Below are 23,174 nucleotides of genomic sequence, written 5' to 3'. Positions count from 1 at the left end.
TTTTTTCCTTGAAGAAGTAACTTACAACTAAAATACAATGTATAATAAAATAAAATGTATGAAAGAACTGTTGAAGAGAATCTCATCAATAATGCGACATATTTAGTTTCGTTTGTAGATTCTTGTTTCCTAATTTATATGTCAATGTTGTCCACGTGGACATTTGACGAACCCCCACCCCCCTCTCCGTGGACAAGCGTGGACTTTTCGCTAACCCCCTCCCCCCTCCAAGCTGTCCACGTGGTATATGGACGGCCCCTAATTCCTCCGTGTAAGCTCAAACGCAGCGCCAGCGTTCAACCTTCCTACAACATCGACGCGACGACGGTGTTTGAATAAGCAGGAGCGGAAATTCAACCTTTTGGATGTCGTCGTCGTCGCCGGTGTGTGGCGTCGCGATGTCGTTGTTGGTCGTGGTTTGAACCATCCACTACACACAGTACGGTCGGTCAGTCGTTTGCGTACCGCCGTTCGATCGCGATCATTGCATTTTGAACTTCTCTTGGCGTGGTGAGGGGTCCTCAGTGGTTCAGTCGCCCGCACGCGGCGCGATTTGTTATCAAACATCAACGTAGAAATTTACGCGTGGGGTGGATGTGTGGATGTCGGTGAGTGAGGGTCCGGTTTGCGCGCGTTCGGGTCCAGTCCGCGAAGGTGTTAACGACGTGACGCGGAAAAGTGCGATATATGGAACGTGATGTGAGAGGAACGACTCGCGGCAGCAGAAAGCAGTAGCAGCGCGCATATGTGCATATGGAAGCCGCGTCCGTTGTTGTTGGACCGTTAATGGGTTCAACAAATGACACCGTCATCAGAATTCATGTTTCGGGTTGTGGTGGATGCACAATGAAAGGGTTCGCCGGAATTGAGGCGTAGGCGCACGTTGATGAGGACAACTTTCCAAAGTGCGATGGAATTGTTACGAGCATAATGTTGTGTGCGCTGTGGCGATTGTTTCGAGTGATATGCTAATGTTCAGGCATTTGGGTTGAATCTGATGGACTTCGCTTGTTTTTGAATCATTAATCCAATTTCGTTGCAGTCATTTCAAAACCTGTGTCAACGGAATGTGTTGAACGCATGACTGATTTCGATAGCAATCATAAAGCAAGAAAGCAGCAATTTATGAGGAAATGCCCTTTGTGCCAGTATACTAATAAGTGATGCGCTTCGTGCAACCGACATAATGCGTGGGTGAGATCGCTCAAAAAGAAGTGCAAGCGAAGTGCGTTGAATTACGGTTTGGAAATTCGAAGTGTATTATTGGTTCGTCATCTCGTGGTGGTGGGTGGAGGCGTTGATTGATGATTGCCTTCCCCGAAGAAGGAAACATGAGTATCGGTGGATACCGGCCGCAGCACCGTGGACGGAACCGGTTCCCATGTAGGAGACCACCTCAGCGCCTTATGGCGTCGTCGTCATCTTCGGCACAATCATCTGTTGGAGTTGAGAGGAGACGAACCGCTAGTGTCATCGCCAGTATGGGGCATCAATCAAGGTAATTATTGCACGTTGTTTGCGTCGTTTGTTGGCGCTTTGCGCTATATGATGTGGGCGTATGGAAAAAGAAAACGACAAATAGGGAGTGTACTATTTACATAAATGAGGACTACAATACGGCTTTGTTCAAATTATAATAATTTCGTTGTTGTTTTTCTTTCAGTTTTTGTGTCTAGTATTTTAAACTAGACTTAAGATTTGCAGAGCAAAACTAGTATAATGAAACTTGCACTTTTATGCTGCTCTGTTCTTCTAGGGATTCATCCAAGTCCATTTACATCTTCCTTACTTCTTCTCCTAAGATATCTGGAGATATCCAGTAAATTTTCCAATAATTCCTCCATGAATTTATGCTTGAATCCATATCTTTTTTCATACATTAATTCATTCTTTAACGTACTTCAACAATTTCTCTAACAAAACTTAAAGATTTTTTCTGAACATTCGCTAGAAGTTTATTCAAATATTTACACAGAAATTCCGATTAGGTTTTCCACTCGAATTATGGAAGATTTCCAACGTCGACTTATTTTTTAGCTCTTCCAAATATTCATCATTTATATCCTTAGATTATAGTTGGAGAGAGTTTTAGCAAGATTTTTCCGCAGGAGAATTTTTATTACGATTTTTACATGTAATTTTGAATTCTATCAGAAAATGTTTTCAAGAATTTAAAAAATTAAATAGAAATATTATTTTTTGGATTTCTGTTCGTATCCCTCTAAAAATACACGAAGGATATCTTCGGGATATCCTGAGAAGCTTATTTCAAGCATTTCTCAAAGTATAACGTAAAGAATTACTACAATGATTCTTATAGGTAATTTTTCGATGATTCTGCGAAGAATTTCTCAGAAGTTTTTTGTACATGTTCCATGAACGCTTTATTTTAGTAGTTTTCTGGAACTCTTTTGATTTCTTAGAGAATATCTTTAAGAATTTCTACGAGGATTTGAAGGATTCATTCAGGAATTATTTCAGGAACCAGCTATGAATTCTTTCAAGAATCAATTAACAAACACCGCTTTAAAAACCTTCAAGCACTTCTCAAAGATTTGAAGATTTTTTTTTTCAAGGAATACAATATTCATAGATTTGTTAAGGAATGGCCCCAGGGATTCTTGCAACTATTCATCAAGGATTTTCTTTGTAAATTCTTCAAAGTTTTTTTCAGAGGTTTCGGATTATTTGTCCGAACGCCATTTGGCCGGAAAAAAATCATTTGGCCGAAAAATGAATGATGTACTCAAATGATCAGTTTCAGCACCAGCTTATCCCTCAATGGTAAACCTAGAAAGAATAGCCTATGATCAAAAGAAAGAAATGTTTCTGATGATCATAGTGGCAGCAAGAATTTCTCCTCTGAATTCTTTTGATAATAATTTGGTTAAATTGCATTCGGTTGAACGACGAAATGGCAGAAAACATTTTCCGAAGGTTTTCCCAGGCATTCTTCAGTGGGTTTCCCCAAAAAGTTCTCTAATATTATCATTAGCTAATGATTCCGCTTGGCATTGCTTTGATGATTTCTTCTCCAGGGGTGCTTTCAAGAATTCCACCTGCGAACCTTCCCGAGAATTTGAGAATTTCCCCAGGAATATCTCCGAGGATTCTTCTAGAGATCTCTTTGAGGATGTCTCCAGGAATTTCTTCAGGGATCCCTCCAGAAATATTTTTGAGAATTAGGGATACCTTGTACAAATTCATCAATATATTGTACTTGTGAGTTTTACGGGAGTTCATCAATGCATGCATGGAAGGTTTATTCATATTTTATCCTGGTTATATACGAGCATGTGAAAAAACCAGTTGTTCTATATTAGTTTTATGTAGTAGTTTTTTTTTACTTTGCGCCTTCGGCATTCCATAAAACTATCATATAACATCTACTATAAACATCTTCAGTTAAAGACTTGCAAGTATAGTCATGAATTGGTTTTATCACTTATTATATACCATTTCAATAAAACTTACATTTGCGGTTGTTGTCGAAGAGATTTTTTGTAAACAAATACATATACAAAACTGTGAGACAATTGTTAAAAGCAACAAAAGATTTCGTGGCTGTAATATAGACCAAGAAATGCTGTGATAAAACCGTTAGTTCTATCCTGAGCTCAGTTATGACCACCTTAGGAGGGATAGGGGAGAAAATATCAGGAACACAGAGTTTTATCAGAAAAATATGTCGCCTATCCGGGATAATTTATGTAAATATAGAAAAATCATTACTCAATTTTATGATTTTACATGCACCTGAGGATCAAACTTAAAGATTCAACACGTTTCCGTCATTTTATTTTCAGAAAATATACACAATATCTTTGCAGTACCAAATTCCACCGAGTAAATTAAATGCATTTAACTTCCAAATGGTCGGCGTTAAGTCAGAGGGGACCAAGTAACAAAATTGACGAAAATTAGATTTTTAAGGCATTTGATTAAGAATTACTTTGGCTACTTGGAACATGCACCCGATTTCCTTAATGCTACAATTAACGAGAGTTATAGCACAATTTTCTTTTGATTGAACTGCGAAAATCGATAATGATGTGCAGTCAGAGTGGACCAAATGCTTGATATCAAGAAAATTGAAAAAATATGTATTGGTTAAAATCCAATAATCAAAATAGTTTATCATCAAAATATAATACGTTTCCAAATCGAATGATTCTCTGACATATTTTCTGATGATTATTGATCAAGAAAGCACGTGAAAACCCATTTTATTATGGTCATTATCGTATTTTACAGATTATCGTGTTGAAGCATATTGTGGCATTTCGCGTGCAGACAGAATGGACCATGTGTCTCTAAGAAAAATAGTTGAAATTACCTTATTCTTCGTAATCCTATCCAAATCAAAATATGTTTGTTTAGTAGCTGTTGGGCATCATATTGAAATGTACCATTACCCGTTTCATGAAGAAATTGATTTTACCGGTTATTTAAGAATCGTGTACTTGGTTCACTCTGTCTGAACGAATTATCCTTTGAATAAATTATTATAAACTGTGTAACTACAATATTTCAAAAACGTACCGAACTATGGAAATACGTTCAAAAGTTGTTGGCTATTAAATGTTCAAGTTAAGAATTCTTTAACAGTTCAATAATTGACTACTATTCGTGATATTGAACTGTTGTACTTGGTCCACTCGAACTGTAGTTGGTTGTAGATTTTCCAAAAATCGTCCAGTCAGCGTGGACTAAGTACAATTAATTACTTAGCAATTTCTCGGTTTCAAGCTTTATTTTAAGTTTTTTCGCGAACAATACAGAGCGATGCTTTGACGAATAGTCATTAAGATTTATGGCAAAAAAATCAAGAACATTTGTTGAAAATCTCAAAACTTATAGAGTTGCAAACTTTGCAGTCGTTTTTCTAGAGATTGGATAAAAGACACATGGTCCTCTCTGACTTAACGCCGACCAAATAATGCACAGTTTGTATGGCACACTTAGTTTTTGTCATTATCACAGTTACATTCACCACAAATTTCCCGTGGCATGTCACCTAACACGCATTAAATAGAAAAACAAATCTGAATTCCAGATCGACATTTTTCCAATTGATGGCTGGATTAACAATCAAGCATAATTTATTCTGACGAACGAGCATTGATAGTGAAAAATAAGCAAAACAAACATCTGACAAGTCAGAAGGTTGTATCGGGGATACGATAAAACTCTGATACAACCCGACATCCTAAGCCGGTTCGCATACGAAGTCCTGTAGATCATAATAAGACTGGGCCAACTAGCCAGAACGTGGGCCATATCAGGCATATAAAAGCTCAAGAGGCCTTTCAAGTCGGCATCAATGGTTAGGGTTTTTGAATCGCTAAAAAACATCAATAAAATCAAAATTGTTACTTGGGGATGCATTTGGTGCGTGCTGAATCTGCTTAGACCTGCAGCGTAGTAGACCCGACTTCGAATTTGACGACTCACATTGTTGTAAGCAAGGATCCGAGGTAGACGAATTCCTCCACCGCTTCAAAGATATCCCCGTCTATTGTGACATTACTACCTATACGGATCCGGTCGTGTTAGACTGCAGCTATAAGCATGTCCTTGTCGTCCGCGAAAATCATAATCCGGATGTTGAGCCCGGTTCATCGCATTACACGTTCCAGAACGATGTTTAAATGTAGGCATGAAATTGCGTCACCTTGTCGCAGTCCTCGGTGAGATTCAAATGAACTGGATAGTTCACCCGAAACGCTTACGCAGTTTTGCACACTGTCCATCGTTGCTTTAATCAGTTTAGTTCGCTTCCTAGGAAATCCGTTTTTGTCCATGTTTGTGGCTCCGTAAACACATTGAAAATTCCTCCGGATGATTTTTGGAAATACAAGTCAAATCAAGATGGAATCTGGATGACCATGCTAGAGAAACAAGTGGAGGGCTCCAAGAGCTAGCAGATATTTCCAGCAAGCCGACGATTCCGATAAGTTGCTGCAAATTCCATGTGGACACTGATTCTTCCGGATTCCTACCAATTCTTTCCAGTATTCTTCCTTGTGCAAAATGACTATTCAACGTTTGCACCTTTGTTCGGCAGTTGTAAACAATGAATGGCATACACGGACCTGTCAACTGAAAAGGCCTATTCTGGCCGATTTCTCCTAGATTTTTTTACGGAGATCCTACAAAATTTCTTCGCAGAATTTCTTCCAGAGATTTCCCGGTATTTTTCTCAGAGTCCCTCGTAGGATTTGTCCCAGAGGTGCTCCTGCGTTTTGCCGAAAGACATTTGCATTTTCACAGGAGATCTTCAGGGGTTTTTCCCAAAGTAGCTACAGAAGTTATTCCTAGGATTTCTACTAGAGCTCCTCCAAGAATTTCTTAAGGAGCTTTTAACGAATTTTCTTCAGAAGTTCCTCCCAGGGTTTCTACCAATGTTCCATCAAGCATTTAACTAAAGTTTTTCCTTGGATTTCTACAGGAGCTTCGGCTTGGATCTTTCCTAATGGGGGGAATTTCTTTTAAAGTTTTACTAAAGGAGTTTCTCCAGTGATTTCTCACAGAAGATTGCTTTCGGTATTGGTACCAGAATATCTCTCAGTTTTTTCTTGAATTTACTCTGTATATTCCTGGACTTTACCGTGATTTTTTCCAGAGATTTTTCCAGGTTTTTCTCGTTAAGTGTTTACCGGATTTCTTGCAGTGATCCAACCGATGTTATTGTTTACAGATTTTCTACAAAGCTCTTCTCGGAATCCCTACTAGAAGAGTTTTTCTTCGACATGTTTCCTGCGATAACTTACGAAACAAAGGAATCAAGTTGAAATCTAGCTAGAAACTCGGATGAAATAACGGGCAAATTCCCCCGAGGAAAACACTGCAAGAACTTCTACAAAAATCTCCAAAAAATCCCGTGAGAAACAATTGAGAGCGATAGTGGGAATGTCACCAAGAGAAACTTTGAATAGTTTTTAAAACGATCTTCACCGGCATCTAGCACGGAACTCTGGAATCATATCAGAAAAACATCTGAAAAAAAAGTAACAGGCCTAGCTGAATATTTTTTTCTTAAGCTAAAGTTTGCTTAAGAGAGGTTTGTTCCACCCTTGTATAGCGAAAATGTTTGTTGGGAATCTGGGTGGTACCCGGAGAGATCCTGTGAAAAACTCCTGTGGAAATCACAGGAAAACCTCAGACATCCAAAAGAAACACCGAACACGCGTCAATAAAGTGATGTTATAAGGGTACCATTAAAATCACATTGGTCACACCACTAAAATCATAATCACACTGCTCGATGAATTCTGCTACGACGATAGCTAGCGAAGTTTATTCTCATATCTTCATAGCAGCTTATTAAGAAGCAATGAGATTTACTTTTATCAAATGGAAGTTATGTTTTTTTTTTTCTGGCAATCATTAACCTTCACGTCCCGACCACCGACAACTCATTTTCAAAATGCTGGTATTTCGTCGATTTTCATCTGATTTTTTTAGTCGCCCTCAATCGATCATAAATTGGTGCTAGTTTCTGACTCAAGTGGCCATGCAATATCTGGAACCATTCCGGAGATATTCCGGATTGTGCTGAGGTCAGGAAGTTGCCAAAATTATTAATAGTGATTATTTCGTGTGTTATTGTGTTTGAGCCATCGATTTTGAGCGAAATTTTTGTTGCGAACAGTGAAACACAACTGTGATAACCAGATTTTCATAAGTTGACCCATCCGGATTCCCGTCACAGGTTCTGCGGGGCCTCTTCGGGGACACTTCTGATTTTTAACCTAAACATGCCGTGCGACATATCAATCTTCATGATTTGGATGAGTGAGTCAAAAACGATAGACTGAAGTCTGTATCAACTTATATAGCCATCCTGGGACATCTAGCACAGGTTTCACGGGGGTATCTTTTCTGGTTTACAACCAAAAACATGCCGTGCGTATCAATCTTGATGCTATCAATATAATGTGGCAGAAAAAAAATGACTGAAGTATGTATGGTTCCGGATATTACATGGCCACTTGAGTGTAATAAACTTGCACCAATTTATGATCGATTGAAGGCAACTTAAAAAAAAATCGGATGAAAATTGACGAAATACCAGCATTTTGAAAATGAGTTGGCGGGGTCGGGTACGTGAAGGTTAATGCCTGATGCCTTATGTCGCATCAGGCTTTAACCTTCACGTACCCGACCCCGCCAACTCATTTACAAAATGCTGGCATTTCGTCCATTTTCATCCGATTTTTTTATCATTAAATAGCAAAATATGTGTTATTGTCGAAGATGATTTTTATGTTTCTTATGAATAACAGAAATCAACAAGTAGAAGCACCCTCTGTACAATAGTTTTATGCCGGCTTTACATTTTTTTATCATCCCTGCTGCTGGGGAAAATTAAGTCACTGCGTCTAATAAGCAGGCTGAACTTTTGTGTTTAGTGCAGCATTATGTATGAATCTAGATATTCTCCAAACAAGAATCACAGAGAACAGACATCCAAGCTAGAACAAATTTTAACTCGAAAGCTGTGTGTGTAAGAACTCAAATATGTTTAGTGTTGACAACACTAGCGCCGGCATACAGCAAGTTGCCACAATCAGTGGTGAGTATCTAGATAAGTTTTAGATTCACCACTGACAACGGCATTGGAACTTTGCGATAGCAGCGCCGCCACGGAATTGCCACTTCTGTTGCCACTTCAAATGACCGTTAAATTCCTTACACAGTTTTGGAACTGGACTTGGATGCCTGTTCTCTGTGCTTCCAGTGAGCTATTCGCTCTTTGAAATTGAAATAACGCACTAGCATGCAACGTTCAGTGGCACAGCCGAAAACTTTTTCTGGCAGCTGCGGTGGGAATCGAACCCGCGCTACTCAGCATGATGTGGCTAAATACTTGGTGACCCAGCCGCACGACCACGAAGCCGTACTGTATTGATTTCAAAAAGCTTCGATTCGCCGTTTCATGGAATAAAATCCAACTTTGCAGAACCATAACCACACATAATTGCGCCAAGAAACTCCTTCACTATTTCGCCTATGAGGAATTCCACGGAGTCATGTCAGTCGATCCTGAGCGACCATTTCAAAAATATCTGAAACTTTGCACAGTTTTTCAATTTCATATAAATCGCCATTTTTTGATATTAAACCTTCATATTTACTCACGACTAACTTTTCAAAAGGGTGTATGCGAAAATAGTTCTAAAATATTCTAAAAGCTGTACAGCAAAAACGGATTGTTCGATTGTTATAAATTTTTCAGCAAAGTTAGATAACTAAATGATGATTCCTTAGAAAATATACACTGTAAAAAATTTCTTTTTCTACTTTGAAAAAATATGATATTTGTCACAAAAACTCAAATATCTCAAAACCCTATCTTTTTACCAACTTCAATTTTTTAGGGGAAACGGCCCATTATATCAGCTATCTACCATAAAATTTTGGTGATGGTAAACTGATAAACAAAAAAGTTATGACATTTCAAACATTTCACAATTTTTACATTTAGTAACAAAACAAATTTTTTTCTGTGTAAATTATTTCGAGAATTATATTTTGATGCTGATTTTATTGTAAAGGCTACCGCCTGAATTAAACAAGTTGTTTTCATGATACTTTAGTTTGATTATTCGTAATTACTATAGTATCTATTTGAAACTTAGACGCGATCCAGTGTTGTGATCAAAAATATTGAGATTGTCATACTTTTTATTGTACGTGACTGGTGAAAAAATCCCTTGATAGTGTTGAAAAGCTGTTGATTATAAGAAAAATGGAATTGAATTTATTTTTAAGACAAAAGCTGTATAATAAAAGTTTTTTTATACGCGTATACGTCTAGTTTATCCGCAAAAAAAATCCCTCTTACACACTTATTTCTGAATTGCCTGTTCGGTACTTTTTTGACGAGATTATAACAGCAGTACGATCTCGGTAGTTTCGGTAATCGATTTTACTGAGGCTCAGTAAAACAACTGTCAAAATCGTATGGAAAAGGTAAACAATGCATTTTGCTGAACGAGTTCGGTGCTCAGCAGTTTTAATCTCGTCAAAAAATTACCGAACTCGGTAATCAAAATTAAGTGTGTAGAGAACAGACTTTATGATCGGAAGAATGCGAGTAACTTCAACAACAACAAATGCATAAGAGGTACATACCACAGACAAACAGACGAAACGCCTAGAACAATTTTAGTGAAAATTCATCGCCCAGTTCACACTATCACCACCTGGTGGAAATGTTTCACGAAACACTGCGTTGTGCAATATCGTCATCAGAAGGCGCTAGTGTGAAACGTCAAACGCAAAGAAAAACGATGGGCGCTCTTCTTGTTATGAAAGCCACAACCAAGATTCAAAATGATCGTTGAAGGCGTGGTCAATGAAAATTTCGCCAGTGTTACGTTTGTTTGTCTGTATACATACCTGACAATGCTCACGAAAAAAACAAAAAAATACTACCGCTATGAATATTAAAAATTGTATAGTATTTTTTTTCTTCAGCCACCAACACCAAACAAGTAAGTTAAAATTAATAAGTGATTTTGTTTATTATAATCTAACGAACAAGATGAACAGTCGCTTTCTCAAAGGTCTTCAACTCAACGCTCTCTTGTAGACCGTTTGATGAAAAAAAATGTTCAAAAGAGTTACGAAATCTCACCGAAAGCACCATAGATAAACTGAAAGAGACTGGTTATGCCCAAATGTCCACATTGTGTACAAAATTACGCATTTGCACGTCCTGCCGTCTAGAATTTGACAAACGAGCCATCTGTATATCATCGGTAAAGCAGGGCGCAGGAAGTTCGAAAACGACAACAACTGAGAAATTGCCATCAGCGACATCTGTTTAAACAATTTAATTACGCCCCTTTTCAAAAATGCCCTGTAATATTCTTCAACATCTATACCCATTTCAATATTTTTAACGTTGCAAAACACGCTTTCAACATTCATCTTGAAGAAGAGGGAAAACACTTGTCCTCAAATGTAACAGCAAATTAATGAATAAACGACTAATGCGCGGAGGGCGTGATAAAATCGGAACATTACGGTACATAGTATATTATATTATATGTATATATAATATATAATAAAAACAACTTGTTTTACTCACGCAAGGCCATTAACAATAAAATCAGCATCAAACTTCAATTTCCGGCCGAAATAATTTACACTAAAAAAAATTATTACTAAATGTGAAAATTGTGAAATGTTTGAATTGTCATAACTTTTTTGTTTATTTTCATGGTAGATTGCTAATACAATGGACCGTTTTCTCTAAAAAATTACGTTGGTAAAAAGATAGGGTTTTGAGATATTTGAGTTTTTGTGACAAAAATGATATTTTTTAATGTTAAAAAAGATTTTTTTCACAGTGTATATTTTCTTAGGAATCGCCATTTAGTTATCTAACTTTGCTGAACAATAAAATCAGCATCAAATCGCGATTCCCGGCCGAAATAATTTACACAGAAAAAATTTTTTTACTAAATGTAAAAATTGTGAAATTTTTGAAATGTTATAACTTTTTTGTTTATTAGTTTACCATCACCAAATTTTTATGGTAGATTGCTAATACAATGGACCGTTTTCCCTAAAAAATTCAAGTTGGTAAAAAGATAGGGTTTTGAGATATTTGAGTTTTTGTGACAAAAATGATGTTTTTCAATGATAAAATAGATTTTTTTTCACAGTGTATATTTTCTTAGAAATCACCATTTAGCTATCTAACTTTGCTGAAAAATTCATAACAATCGAACAATCCGTTTTTGCTGTGCATATTTTTGAATATTTTTGAACCATTTTCACATACACCCTTTTGAAAAGTTAGTTGTGGCTCTAAATAAAAATTTGATATCGAAAAATGGCGATTTAGATGGAACTGAAAAACTGTGCAAAGTTTCAGTTCAATAGAAAATCATGAATTAAAAATTTTCCTTAATTTTGATGCTGTTGCTTGGAATCGCTCCTATAAGAAGCGCGTTTTTAATCCAGCACCAATGGCACATCCACATCGGTCGGCGATCATGACCGAAAAGCGACAGTTTCGAGTTGATCCGTGCCGAGTCATCGATTTAAAATGCAAATCTTCACATGCACAATTTTCACCTCGTGTTACTTTTCTCTTCTTACCGTAGCCGCAGCCATGATCCGCGATCTCTTTGAACGGTGGATTTGCGCAGGCGGACGGACGCTGCACAGCACAGGGCGAATTGCGCCGAACAATGGGGTTGATTAATTCCAACTTTTCCCTGGATTGGATTGCATTGCAACTCACATCCAGGTCAACGGCAATGCACTTGGAGGAGGATTGGGTAACGACGATGACGACGACGACGTCGACTACAGGACCAATCCCGGTGGAGTGATCTCTTTTCAATCACACGAATGTCCACGTCCTCCACATTGCCATGTCGTGTCTCCGGCGGGAACGAGGTTTTGCTGTATGCGCCCACAGGCCGCGACTTCCCGACATCTGCATCGATCGAGCTTGGCGTGGCTGGCAGCTTTAGTTTACACACGTGTGTGGGATTCACCGTCGCGTCGAGGCACACAAGGATTAAGGCAATTTATATGGACCAATCTAATAACAATAGGATTGAAATTTACAATTACGATCAGCGGCGCGCGCTTTCGTGTGGGAGGCGATATGTAATGCACCAGGGTCTGTGCTCGAGATGATGATCACTTTTCTTACAGGGAATTTAGACGAGCTCTCTTGGAGCCTGCCATATGTGAGACAATGTAATTTCAGATTAGCCCTTAAAAGATGTGGACAACTTTTTTGCATAGTTATACTTATAGCTTTTGACCCAGTGGGTGGATTTTCAAAACCAAAATGTTTTTATCAAGGGGATTAGTTGTGCTATCATATGCATATATGGAGATTATGTTTTGCTAGAACATTTTGGAGATATAGCTGCAAATGTAGTGTACACCACTTGTTATTCGCTCGATTTCGGGTAATATTTCTATGCAAATGTGATATATGTTAGTGAAAATTGCCCAAAACTCCTTGTTTGGGTTGTAGCTGTTAGATAGCAATGAGTTATGTACTTATACAGCTGTTACATAGATCTCCAGGTTATTCAAAACGTCCAGAAGATTTGGACTCTGTCTACTGAATTCAAATAGTTATGTTTACTTTTTAAATCACTTGAACTTGAAGAATTACATTCAAATATACATTTTAAAATATGAAATGATAGTAGTCATGACCTGGTGATGTTCTATGCAATTTATAAAAGCTCTGAAGTTGTGATTGTAAGGCCTTTACCTGTATTAGTATATCAAACTAATGTATGCATGTCAGAACTAATTTCATTAGATCCACACATGTAAATCAGAGTATGAAAGACTAACTGCACATCAATGGCGATACCTTAGGCTATCCAAGTCATTCTGGAGTTAAGGCCTTTATATCTACACCCGTAATAACGCATCGGATGCATTTCAAACTTAGTATAGTGCGTTTTGGTAGTCATAGAAGATCAGTTGAATCATATGATACTTGTATACACATCATAGAGGCATCCTGGATCATCCGAACTATTCTGAAGTTGAGAAATATGGTTTGAATTGTAAATGGTGTATCAACGGAAGTGAACAAACATAAGGTTTTGTCCATTTGATTTATACACATAGTGCAAGCCATGGGAGAGAAGTTTCCAGATCATCAGGGATATCTGAGGTCACCTTTCAGTATTATGTGGTTAAGGCCTTCAGATCTATACTCGTAACAAAGCATCCTGCACGTTCAAAACTTGGTGTAATGTGTTTTAGTAGACTTAGATGATGAGTTCAACAATATATGATATAACTTTAAGCTGTTCTGGATCATCCAAACCATTCTGAAGTTGAAATATACGGTTTTCATTTGTAATGATATATCAATAAAAATGCACTAATAGCAGCATGTATCTCATATGATTCAAACATATAATACAAGTCGGGGGAGACAAATTTCCAGTACATCAGTAATGTTTTTTTTTTATATTTATGTTTTTTTTTATATATATATTTATGGTTAAGGCCTCCAGATCTACACTCGTAACAAAGCATCGGCTACACGTCTAACTCACTATAACGCGTTTTGGAAGTGATACTTGAATGTACATCTTAGAAACTTTCAGGATCATCCAAACTATTCTGAAAATGTGACATATGGTTTACATAGTTTTTTTTTTTCTGTAAATGTTGCAACCTAAGATTAGAAACAATTTAAAAAAAATCTTGTAGATCCTGTCTAAACTATCTTAGACTATATTTTAGCAAAGTGTCTGCATATACCACTGGAATAATCTGAAAAGCGGGATGTACTGTTGTTAGTGATCAGTCATTTTCCTATATGATGGGCCAAAAAGGGTTGCGCGGACCCGCAAGCAGAGATGCTTGCGTGAAACCCGCGTCAGGGAGTAAGCATCTCCTCCCTGAAAAAAAGTTCTTACGAAGAACTACAAAATAAAGTTCAACGTTTGCATATAAAAAAAAACAAACCTTGTTTTGTCTGGACGATGGTGTCACATTGGAATCAAAATAATTTTCCGTGTATGGACAATTCGCAGCTGGTTTATACTTTTTTCGCTTTGCATCCTGTCTTCCTTCAGGATTTATTTCAGTAACAGGTAAATTATTTTAACATCACATAAGTCTCGAACGATTTACCACTTCTTTAGTGACTAACATTGCGCATGTCATGTGCATGTTGCGCTCGTAAACTTCGAGTACCTTTGTGCAGGACACTCCACCGTACGGGGTCGGATCACAACGTCCGAGGCCATACTGTCCCGGTCGTTAAATCGCGTTTATTTTTGCGAAATAACCCATCATAGAGGAGAATGACTGATCACTAACAACAGTACATCCCGCTTTTCAGATTATGCTAGTGGTATATGCAGACACTTTGCTATGATACAGTCTAAGATAGTTTAGACAGAATCTACAAGATTTTTTTTCAATTGTTTCAAATCCTAAGTTGCAACAATTATAGAACAAAAAAAAATTTTACCATATGTCACATTTTCAGAATAGTTTGGATGAGCCTGGAAGCTTCTAAGGTGTACATTGAAGTATCACTTCCAAAACGTGTTATAGTGAGTTTGACGTGTAGCCGATGCTTCGTTACGAGTGTAGATCAGGAGGCATTAACCATAAATATATATAAAAAAAAAAAACATAAATATAAAAAACATTACTGATGTACTGGAAATTTGTCTCCCCCGACTTGTATTATATGTTTGAATCAAATGAGATACATGCTGCTATTAGTGCATTTTTATTGATATGTCATTACAAATGAAAACCGTATATTTCAGCTTCAGAATGGTTTGGATGATCTAGAACACCTTAAGTTATATCATATATTGTTGAACTCATCATCTAAGTCTACTAAAACACACTACACCAAGTTTTGAACGTGCAGGATGCTTTGTTACGAGTATAGATCTGAAGGCCTTAACCACATAATACTGAAAGGTGACCTCAGATATCCCTGATGATCTGGAAACTTCTCTCCCATGGCTTGCACTATGTGTAAAAATCAAATGGACAAAACCTTATGTTTGATCACTTCCGTTGATACACCATTTCAAATTCAAACCATATTTCTCAACTTCAGAATAGTTCGGATGATCCAGGATGCCTCTATGATGTGTATACAAGTATCATATGATTCAACTGATCTTCTATGACTACCAAAACGCACTATACTAAGTTTGAAATGCATCCGATGCGTTATTACGGGTGTAGATATAAAGGCCTTAACTCCAGAATGATTTGGATAGCCTAAGGTATCGCCATTGATGTGCAGTTAGTCTTTCATACTCTGATTTACATGTATGGATCTAATGAAATTAGTTCTGACATGCATACATTAGTTTGATATACTAATACAGGTAAAGGCCTTACAATCACAACTTCAGAGCTTTTTCAAGTTGCCTAGAACATCGCCAGGTCATGACTACTATCATTTCATGTTTTAAAATGTATATTTGAATGTAATTTTTCATGTTCAAGTGATTTAAAAAGTAAACATAACTATTTGTATTCAGTAGACAGAGTTCAAATCTTCTGGACGTTTTGGATAACCTGGAGATCTATGTAACAGCTGTATAAGTACATAACTCATTGCTATCTAACAGCTACAACCCAAACAAGGAGTTTTGGGCAATTTTCACTAACATATATCACATTTGCATAGAAATATTACCCGAAATCGAGCAAATAACAAGTGGTGTACACTACATTTGCAGCTATGTCTCCAAAATGTTCTAGCATAACATAATCTCCATATATGCATATGATAGCACAACTAATCCCCTTGATAAAAACATTTTGGTTTTGAAAATTCACCCACTGGGTGAAAAGCTATAAGTATAACTATGCAAAAAAGTTGTCCACATCTTTTAAGGGTTAGTCTGAATCGGTTTGGTCTAGAAAGATTATCACTCCAAAAGCGTCGATTCCGAATATCGGAATTGTCCGTTTCTGAATGCCTGTTGGTTTCTTAGGGTGGGTCGTTGTGGTAAAAAAAACGCATCAATTTCATGCCAATAGTTAAAGTTAGGTAGAAGTTGAAATTATTGAGAATCAAAGCAGTTGGAGAAAGCTTATTTGTAATTTGAATTTAGTAACGATAACCGTTTAGATTTTACTTGCACATGCACATCAGATTAAAGAAACTAGGAGGGTATCCTTAAATGATGTAGCTTCGTGTCAAATACATTACTTCTAATACTTACTTCGTCATTTATGGACGACTTAAGGCGCTGTTCATAAACTACATAGACTCATTTTTGGTTATCTCAAGGCCAAGTTTTCAATACTAAATAAATTAAATAAGTCAAAAAGTTATCCCTCCTAAATTTATCGGAGGTGCTTACGAACCCAGATGGAATAAAGACAATAACACGCAGCTTTGTAACAAAAAAATATTGATGAAGATGACCTACCCTATTTCACATTCACGTAAAGAGGTAGGAAGCTTCCTACAATATTCAATTTCTATCATTCCCTTTTATGCTTCCATGATCATATTCTTCCGATGACGACGACGACGACGATCGTTGGTGTTATTGTGTGTAAATATGATCACCTACGAAGACGAACGATAGTCTCCGTGACTTCCTCCCGACATCTCCAGCCAGTCTACGACTCCGAACCGCAAGAGAATGTTTATCTTTTGCTCTTCTTTGGGTCCGTCCGTCCTCCTCCACATGCTGTATGACCCCACGGTTCGTTGTCGATGTCGACGGTGATGTTCCCTATGGGCATCCAACAGCAGCGCAGCAATAATGGGGACGGAAGGGCGGACGGGGAACGGACAGAGTCAGTGCATGCTCGGGTGCATGTTTCTCTCAATGGTTGTGGAAATAAATAATAACAAAAACAAATATTAAATATCCACGCCAAAGACGCCGTGATGGGTCCATCATGCATACACACGATGGCTACCGAGTGGCCAACAATTACGGGCTCGTGTAAGCCCTCAGGAAATGTCACCCTCGGAGATGGATAAATGGAAATGTCTAGCGCGAAAGAAAAAAAAAGGCTGAATAATATGTACGCTTGACTAACCGGAGGCCGCTGCTTTCGTAACTCTATTCGATAGAAGTTGTGTTTGTGGAACAAATAGTGGCCTGTACTCTGTACTTTAGGAGCTTTTTTCATTGATCCTCAGTACACTTTATTACTTAGAAGGGATTGCACCTATACCTGTCAGAAGGCTTATACCATCCCTTCATCTACCAGCTTGTTGGATTGCCTCATATGCTTAATCAGACTAGAGCATGAGCATGAGCATTAATTTTCCCAATTGAAGAAGAACGTGCCCTTGGATCCGACCTACTGATGAGAATTAGATGACCGCACAATTCGTAGTTGCTTTACGTGATTGACCGGAGCAATCGAAATTATATTTTAGAGTGTATTCGACTCCACTAAACTATTTTATCACGATAGTATGGTTTCAGGAAAAAAAAATTATATTAAATGTAGCGATTCAATACAAAATACACAATATCTTCTGGAAAGTGACGAAAACATCATTTTTTCAATGATTTAAAAAAAACATTGTGAAATATACAAACCAGTTCTAAATACTAACTAAAAATATAAAAGTTTCGATTTACCAGGAAACAAAAATGCTCAAACTATACCCCGTCTGAAGGCGGGGTTGGAGGGTTAATACTTTTGTTTTATTCTGATCCGCATAGATACAAAATCTATAATAAGTGAAAGAGAATATAGCTGCCAGATAACATCATGGTTTAATAGAGATATTGATTTGATTGATTTATCTTTATTTGAGAGACTTTCAGCCCTTGGCTGGTTCGTCTCTTTCTTGGGAATAATAGAGATATCTATATGTTCAAAAATCCTATTTCTTTCTGTATCTCTATTTTATTATTGTTCTCTGTTGAAATTATTCAGATATTACTCATAAACTACGTAACTTTGCTGAAGGAGTGTTATGCTTCGCATAAAATTTCAAATTTTTTTATATAAAATATTTTTTAAATGGATCCGGGCAGAAATTTTTGGAGGAATTCCGGAGGGATTACCTACAGGAATTCTGGAAGAATCCTGAGCAGTGTTTGGCAGCCAAAGTGATAAGTGAACCACTCACATTCTTCCCTTTTGTTGGTTCTGTTTCAATTGGCTTCTTTAGCGATGTTGAGATAATTCCATATTCTGAATCTGCATGCCAAACTGAGCCGAAATCCAAATTTTCATGCATTTTGGTGCCCGGGAACCTATTTTAAAATCAGTTTGAAGTTTGTATGGGAGCGATTTGCCGAATCACCCCTCGTCGCATTTTGTTCTGGGCGGAGCTGTCAAGCAGTTGCCCAGCTGTCAAAAGGTGATTTAAAAAAATCTCTTTGAAATTGATTTTAGGTACTAAAATGAAGTTCTAACAATCTGAAAAAAAATCATAGTGGTTCAGAAAAAGGTGCTCTTTCGTATAAAATAAAAAAAATACCTTTTTCTAAATTTAAAATCCCAATTACTAAGCATGCCTACGCTCTCTCGTCGAGTCGCATGATTCACGAAGAAATACAAAAAAGATACTTCAATTCGTGTTGACGGTGGCTCTCTGAGAGTATTATGACAATAAAATATTCTTGTCGAATGCATTACTTATTCATCAGCGTCGCCGATCTCTCTTGATTGCGCTCTCGTATTGAGCCGGGCGAGATAATGAATAGCACACTTCGGGAAGCGTTTCCGAGCACGTCTCTTCACGATGTGTTATACTCGTCGAGTGTAGCACAAGCTGAGTATAGACCACTCAGTGACTCGCGATGAAATTCCAAACTGTGATCCTGAGAGAAATACCAGCAATAATCCCGTCATTTATACCTTAAAGAATTCCCATTGGATTCTCTGAAAATATCTTGACAGAATTCTTCGAAAGAATACCAGGAATCCGTGTAGTAATTTCAATAGGAATGCCGTCTAGAATTCCTGAAAGTATCCATTCAGGATTTTCCAAAGCAATCCCAGCAGAAATCCCTGAAGTTATTCCCGGAGCAGTGGCGTCTCGTAACGTCACTTTTTACCTGTTCAACTACCCTAAAACTTGAAATTGCGGAGAGTTCAGGTTCTAAATCTAATTGAAAATGGATGGAAATGGCTATTCTCTTCATTCTCTACAAGTTACATGCTAACTTGTTGAGAAAATACAAGAATTTACATTTGTTGAACAGGTAGATTTGAGGTTAGGGAATCGCCACTCCGGAGGAATCCCGTAGTGAATACCTGATGGAAACTGAGCTGAGCAGGAATTCCTGAAAGAATCACAGAAGAAATCTCTGAAAAACTTGGAAAGATTTTTTAAAGAAATCCCATCAGTAGTTCAGGCACAAATACCTAAAACGTCGAAAATTGCCAGAAAAAAAATTCGTCAGAAATCTATATTCTTGCATATTCCTTTTCCAGGAGGAATTCCTTAAGGAATCACAGCAGGAATCTTCGAAGGAATTCCTGCACGAACCTCTGAAGGAATGCCAAAGGGGGCGTCCATTAAGTACGTCACGCTTAGAGGGGGGAGGGGGGGGGGTTTGTGAAAGTGTGACTATTAGGTATAGGAAAAACCCGTACGAAGGGGGGGAGAGGGGTTGAAAATTCTAAATTTTAGCGTGACGTACTTAATGGATGCTCCCAAATAGAATACCTAAAAGAATGCTTTCAGGATTTTATTGAGTAATCTCTGCGCAAATCTCTAAAGAGATAGATCCCGGAAGGGTTCCTGGTAAGATTCTCGAGAGGGGCCGTCCATATACCACGTGGACAGCTAGGAGGGGGGAGGGGGTTAGCGAAAAGTCCACGCTTTTCCACGAAGAGGGGGGTGGGGGTTCGTGAAATGTCCACGTGGACAACATTGACATATAAAATAGGAAACAAGAATCAACAATAACGAAACAAATGATGTCGCATTAGTGATAAGATTCTCTTCAACAGTCTTTCGTACATTTTATTCTATTATACATTGTCTTTTAGTTGTAAGTTACTTCTACAAGGGAAAAAAACCATGGTATTGATTCACAGACTAATTTGTTTTGAACTATCAGAATTTCTAATTACTTAGTTTTCTTCATCGAGGAATATTCTGCAGATTTAAAATGAAGTGTAAGCAATGCAAATGTTTCAGTCAGAAAATTTTCATTGAAGTTCTGTATGGATTTTTCGAAGTTTCATATCAAATTTCAGTTTCAAAATACATGTAGGGAATTGCAGGCTTATCTCCAAAAATTATTTTTTTGTAGGTTCCTTTAAAATTTAAAATGATTCTAATGGATATTGAAGTCTAAACCTCAGTAATACAATTTAATTGCTGTAATTCTTGTTTTTTTTGTAAGAATCTAAGAAATAGAATCTTATCTGAACAAAAATCTAAGATTTAAAAGTACCTTATCTCAACAAAACAATCAGACAATCATAGATTGAACAAACATTCTGAAGAACACCGTCTTCAATCAGAGGCTGTACAGACTAAACATTGAACACTCGCTAACATTAGGCTATGGACATGACACGAAATACACCCAATGAAGAATTTTTCATTTGACGAAAAATTTTCACCAACTGGCGCATAATCGAACCCACACTCTCACAAACATTAAGCTGAATTAAAAACAGTGTTGAAAACTTGTAGGTACCTATTTTGTGCTACTTGTTTATATTCTATGTAAAGCTATAGAATATTTGTATTTCAGAAAGTTTTCAATTATATTTAAGACATTGCTTATGAAGAAAAAAAAACAATATTAAAAAACTTTTCAAAATCACTTTTTCCATTTATTTTAGAAATATGAAAAAAACTTTTTTTCGGATGTACACGTGGACATTGAGGGAGGGCGGTAGGGGTCAATGAAAAGCCCACGCTTGTCCACGGGGAGGGGGTCAAAAACCATGAGTTTTCTGTCCACGTGGTATATGGACGGCCCCAGATGAATGCCTAAAGAAATCACGAAAAGAATTTGTGAAGGTATCTCGAGGAAATTTCATCTCATCGTATACCATCTCATTTCTTCACCCTATTCTCTACCCTAACCGTCTTCCCTGCCCTCTAACCCAACCCTCTATCCTACGTTCTGTCTGAATCCTCAATCCTATCGTCTGCCCTTCTCTCTACACTAGCCCTCTACGTGACCCTATATCCCATCCTCTATCCTACATAACCCTTCACATTACACTATCATCCATCCTACCCAGCCTGTACCTTAACCTCCTACCAGTGGCGTAGCCAGAAATTGTCTCTGGGAGGGGTTTTCAACAGTTAATGATACCTTTTTTGATTTGACACTTACATTTTGTAAATAGTAATGAGCAATAGTATTAAAGAGAGACACGAACACGTTTAGTACTTCCAGTGAGCTATTCGCTCTTTCAAGGAAGCACGACACTAGACAACGGACTAGCATGCAACGCCCAATGGCACAGCCGAAAACTTTTCCTGACAGCTGCGGCGGGAATCGAACCCGCGCTCCTAGCACGATGCGACTAATTGCTTGGTGACACTAGCCGCACAACCACGAAGCCACACAATTTGTAGTGCAATAATAGCGGCGCAGCCGAAAAAAAATTTCGTCTCTAAGCGCTTTATACTGAAAATTTGTTCCACAAATTTTGGCTCTGGGGGGGGGGGATGCTTAACCCTAACCGCCCCCCCCCGTGGCTACGCCAGTGGATTTCACAAAAGTAATGATAAGACTCCCCCTTGGGGGCATCCACGAACACTCAATTTCCTAATCCCTGCTAGACGCAATGGCGAGAAGAGATATCGGTTTTTAAGCATTTGATGAGTCCAATTGGAAATCATTGGAGATATACCATGACTCCGTGCGGCTTCCAATATGGCATCGAAAGGCACAATGTCAAAGGCACCCTCGATATCTAAAAAAAAACTCCCAAACAAGATTGCTTTTGAGCGAATGCTTTCTCGATATCGTAAACAACCTTGTGTTAAAGAGTCACCGTGAACTTACCAGATTGGTAGGCATGTTGGTTCACATGAAGAGGCATGTTGGCCAGATGAACATCACGGATGTGATGATCCACAATGCGTTCTAAGCATTTTAGAAGAAAAGAGGCCAAACTGATAGGTTCTAAACTCTTTGCTTCTTCATACGACGCACGACCCATTTTGGAGATAAACTTTGGAAAGTGATATCCCGCCAAGATTTGGGAATATACCCTGTAGCAAAACTGCAAACAAGTAGTTTTTTCAAAACATGTTTGAAATAATCAAATCCATCCTGACTCGTAAAGAGCCATTCGCTCGTAATATCTTTACAATCTTTTTAAGTCCTATACCAACAGTCACATCCAAGTGTTTTGAAACAATGATTAGCAAATAGTGACGAGTACCCTCTATATCGTTAGAGTAGTGTCAATTTTTCGCGTAAATAAGACATTAAGATTCTACCGCATTGGCAAGAAATGCTAATTGCATTGCGCTCTTGCAACACACAAACGTAATACAGTCAAGTGGTCGTGAGTCGTGAGTTTAATGAAAAAAATTGACCATTGGCTGCGTAAATTAAAATAGTTTAGCTTGAGTTCACGATAGCCTTTGAAAACAAACGTTTGAATTTTAATCTAGACAACGATCCTTATAATACTTCAGCCGTAAAACATCGTATTCAGAGAGCTTCACTGTAGTCAGTATTTGTCATCTGAGTCCA

General features: G+C 37.8%; 1 protein-coding gene across 2 annotated transcripts in view; it reads left to right on the top strand.

Annotated features, from left to right (window-relative positions):
• Positions 1-371: 371 nt before the first annotated feature.
• LOC109399235 (chaoptin) overlaps positions 372-23,174 on the top strand; it is a 128,224-nt gene continuing 105,421 nt past the window's right edge. The window contains exons 1-2 of one of the 2 annotated variants that reach the window (XM_019671671.3): positions 372-608; positions 1,043-1,498. In XM_019671671.3, the coding sequence (XP_019527216.3) occupies positions 1,305-1,498 (194 nt within the window). In that variant the 5' untranslated portion in view covers positions 372-608; positions 1,043-1,304. Of the gene's footprint in view, positions 1,499-23,174 lie in introns of both variants that reach the window. The other variant, XM_062854128.1, reaches the window with a different exon arrangement.

Source organism: Aedes albopictus, chromosome 2 (assembly GCF_035046485.1).
Source record: "Aedes albopictus strain Foshan chromosome 2, AalbF5, whole genome shotgun sequence".
Lineage (NCBI taxonomy): Eukaryota > Metazoa > Arthropoda > Insecta > Diptera > Culicidae > Aedes > Aedes albopictus.
Note: the sequence above shows the minus strand (reverse complement) of the source record. Positions and strands in the feature narration are given on the sequence as shown.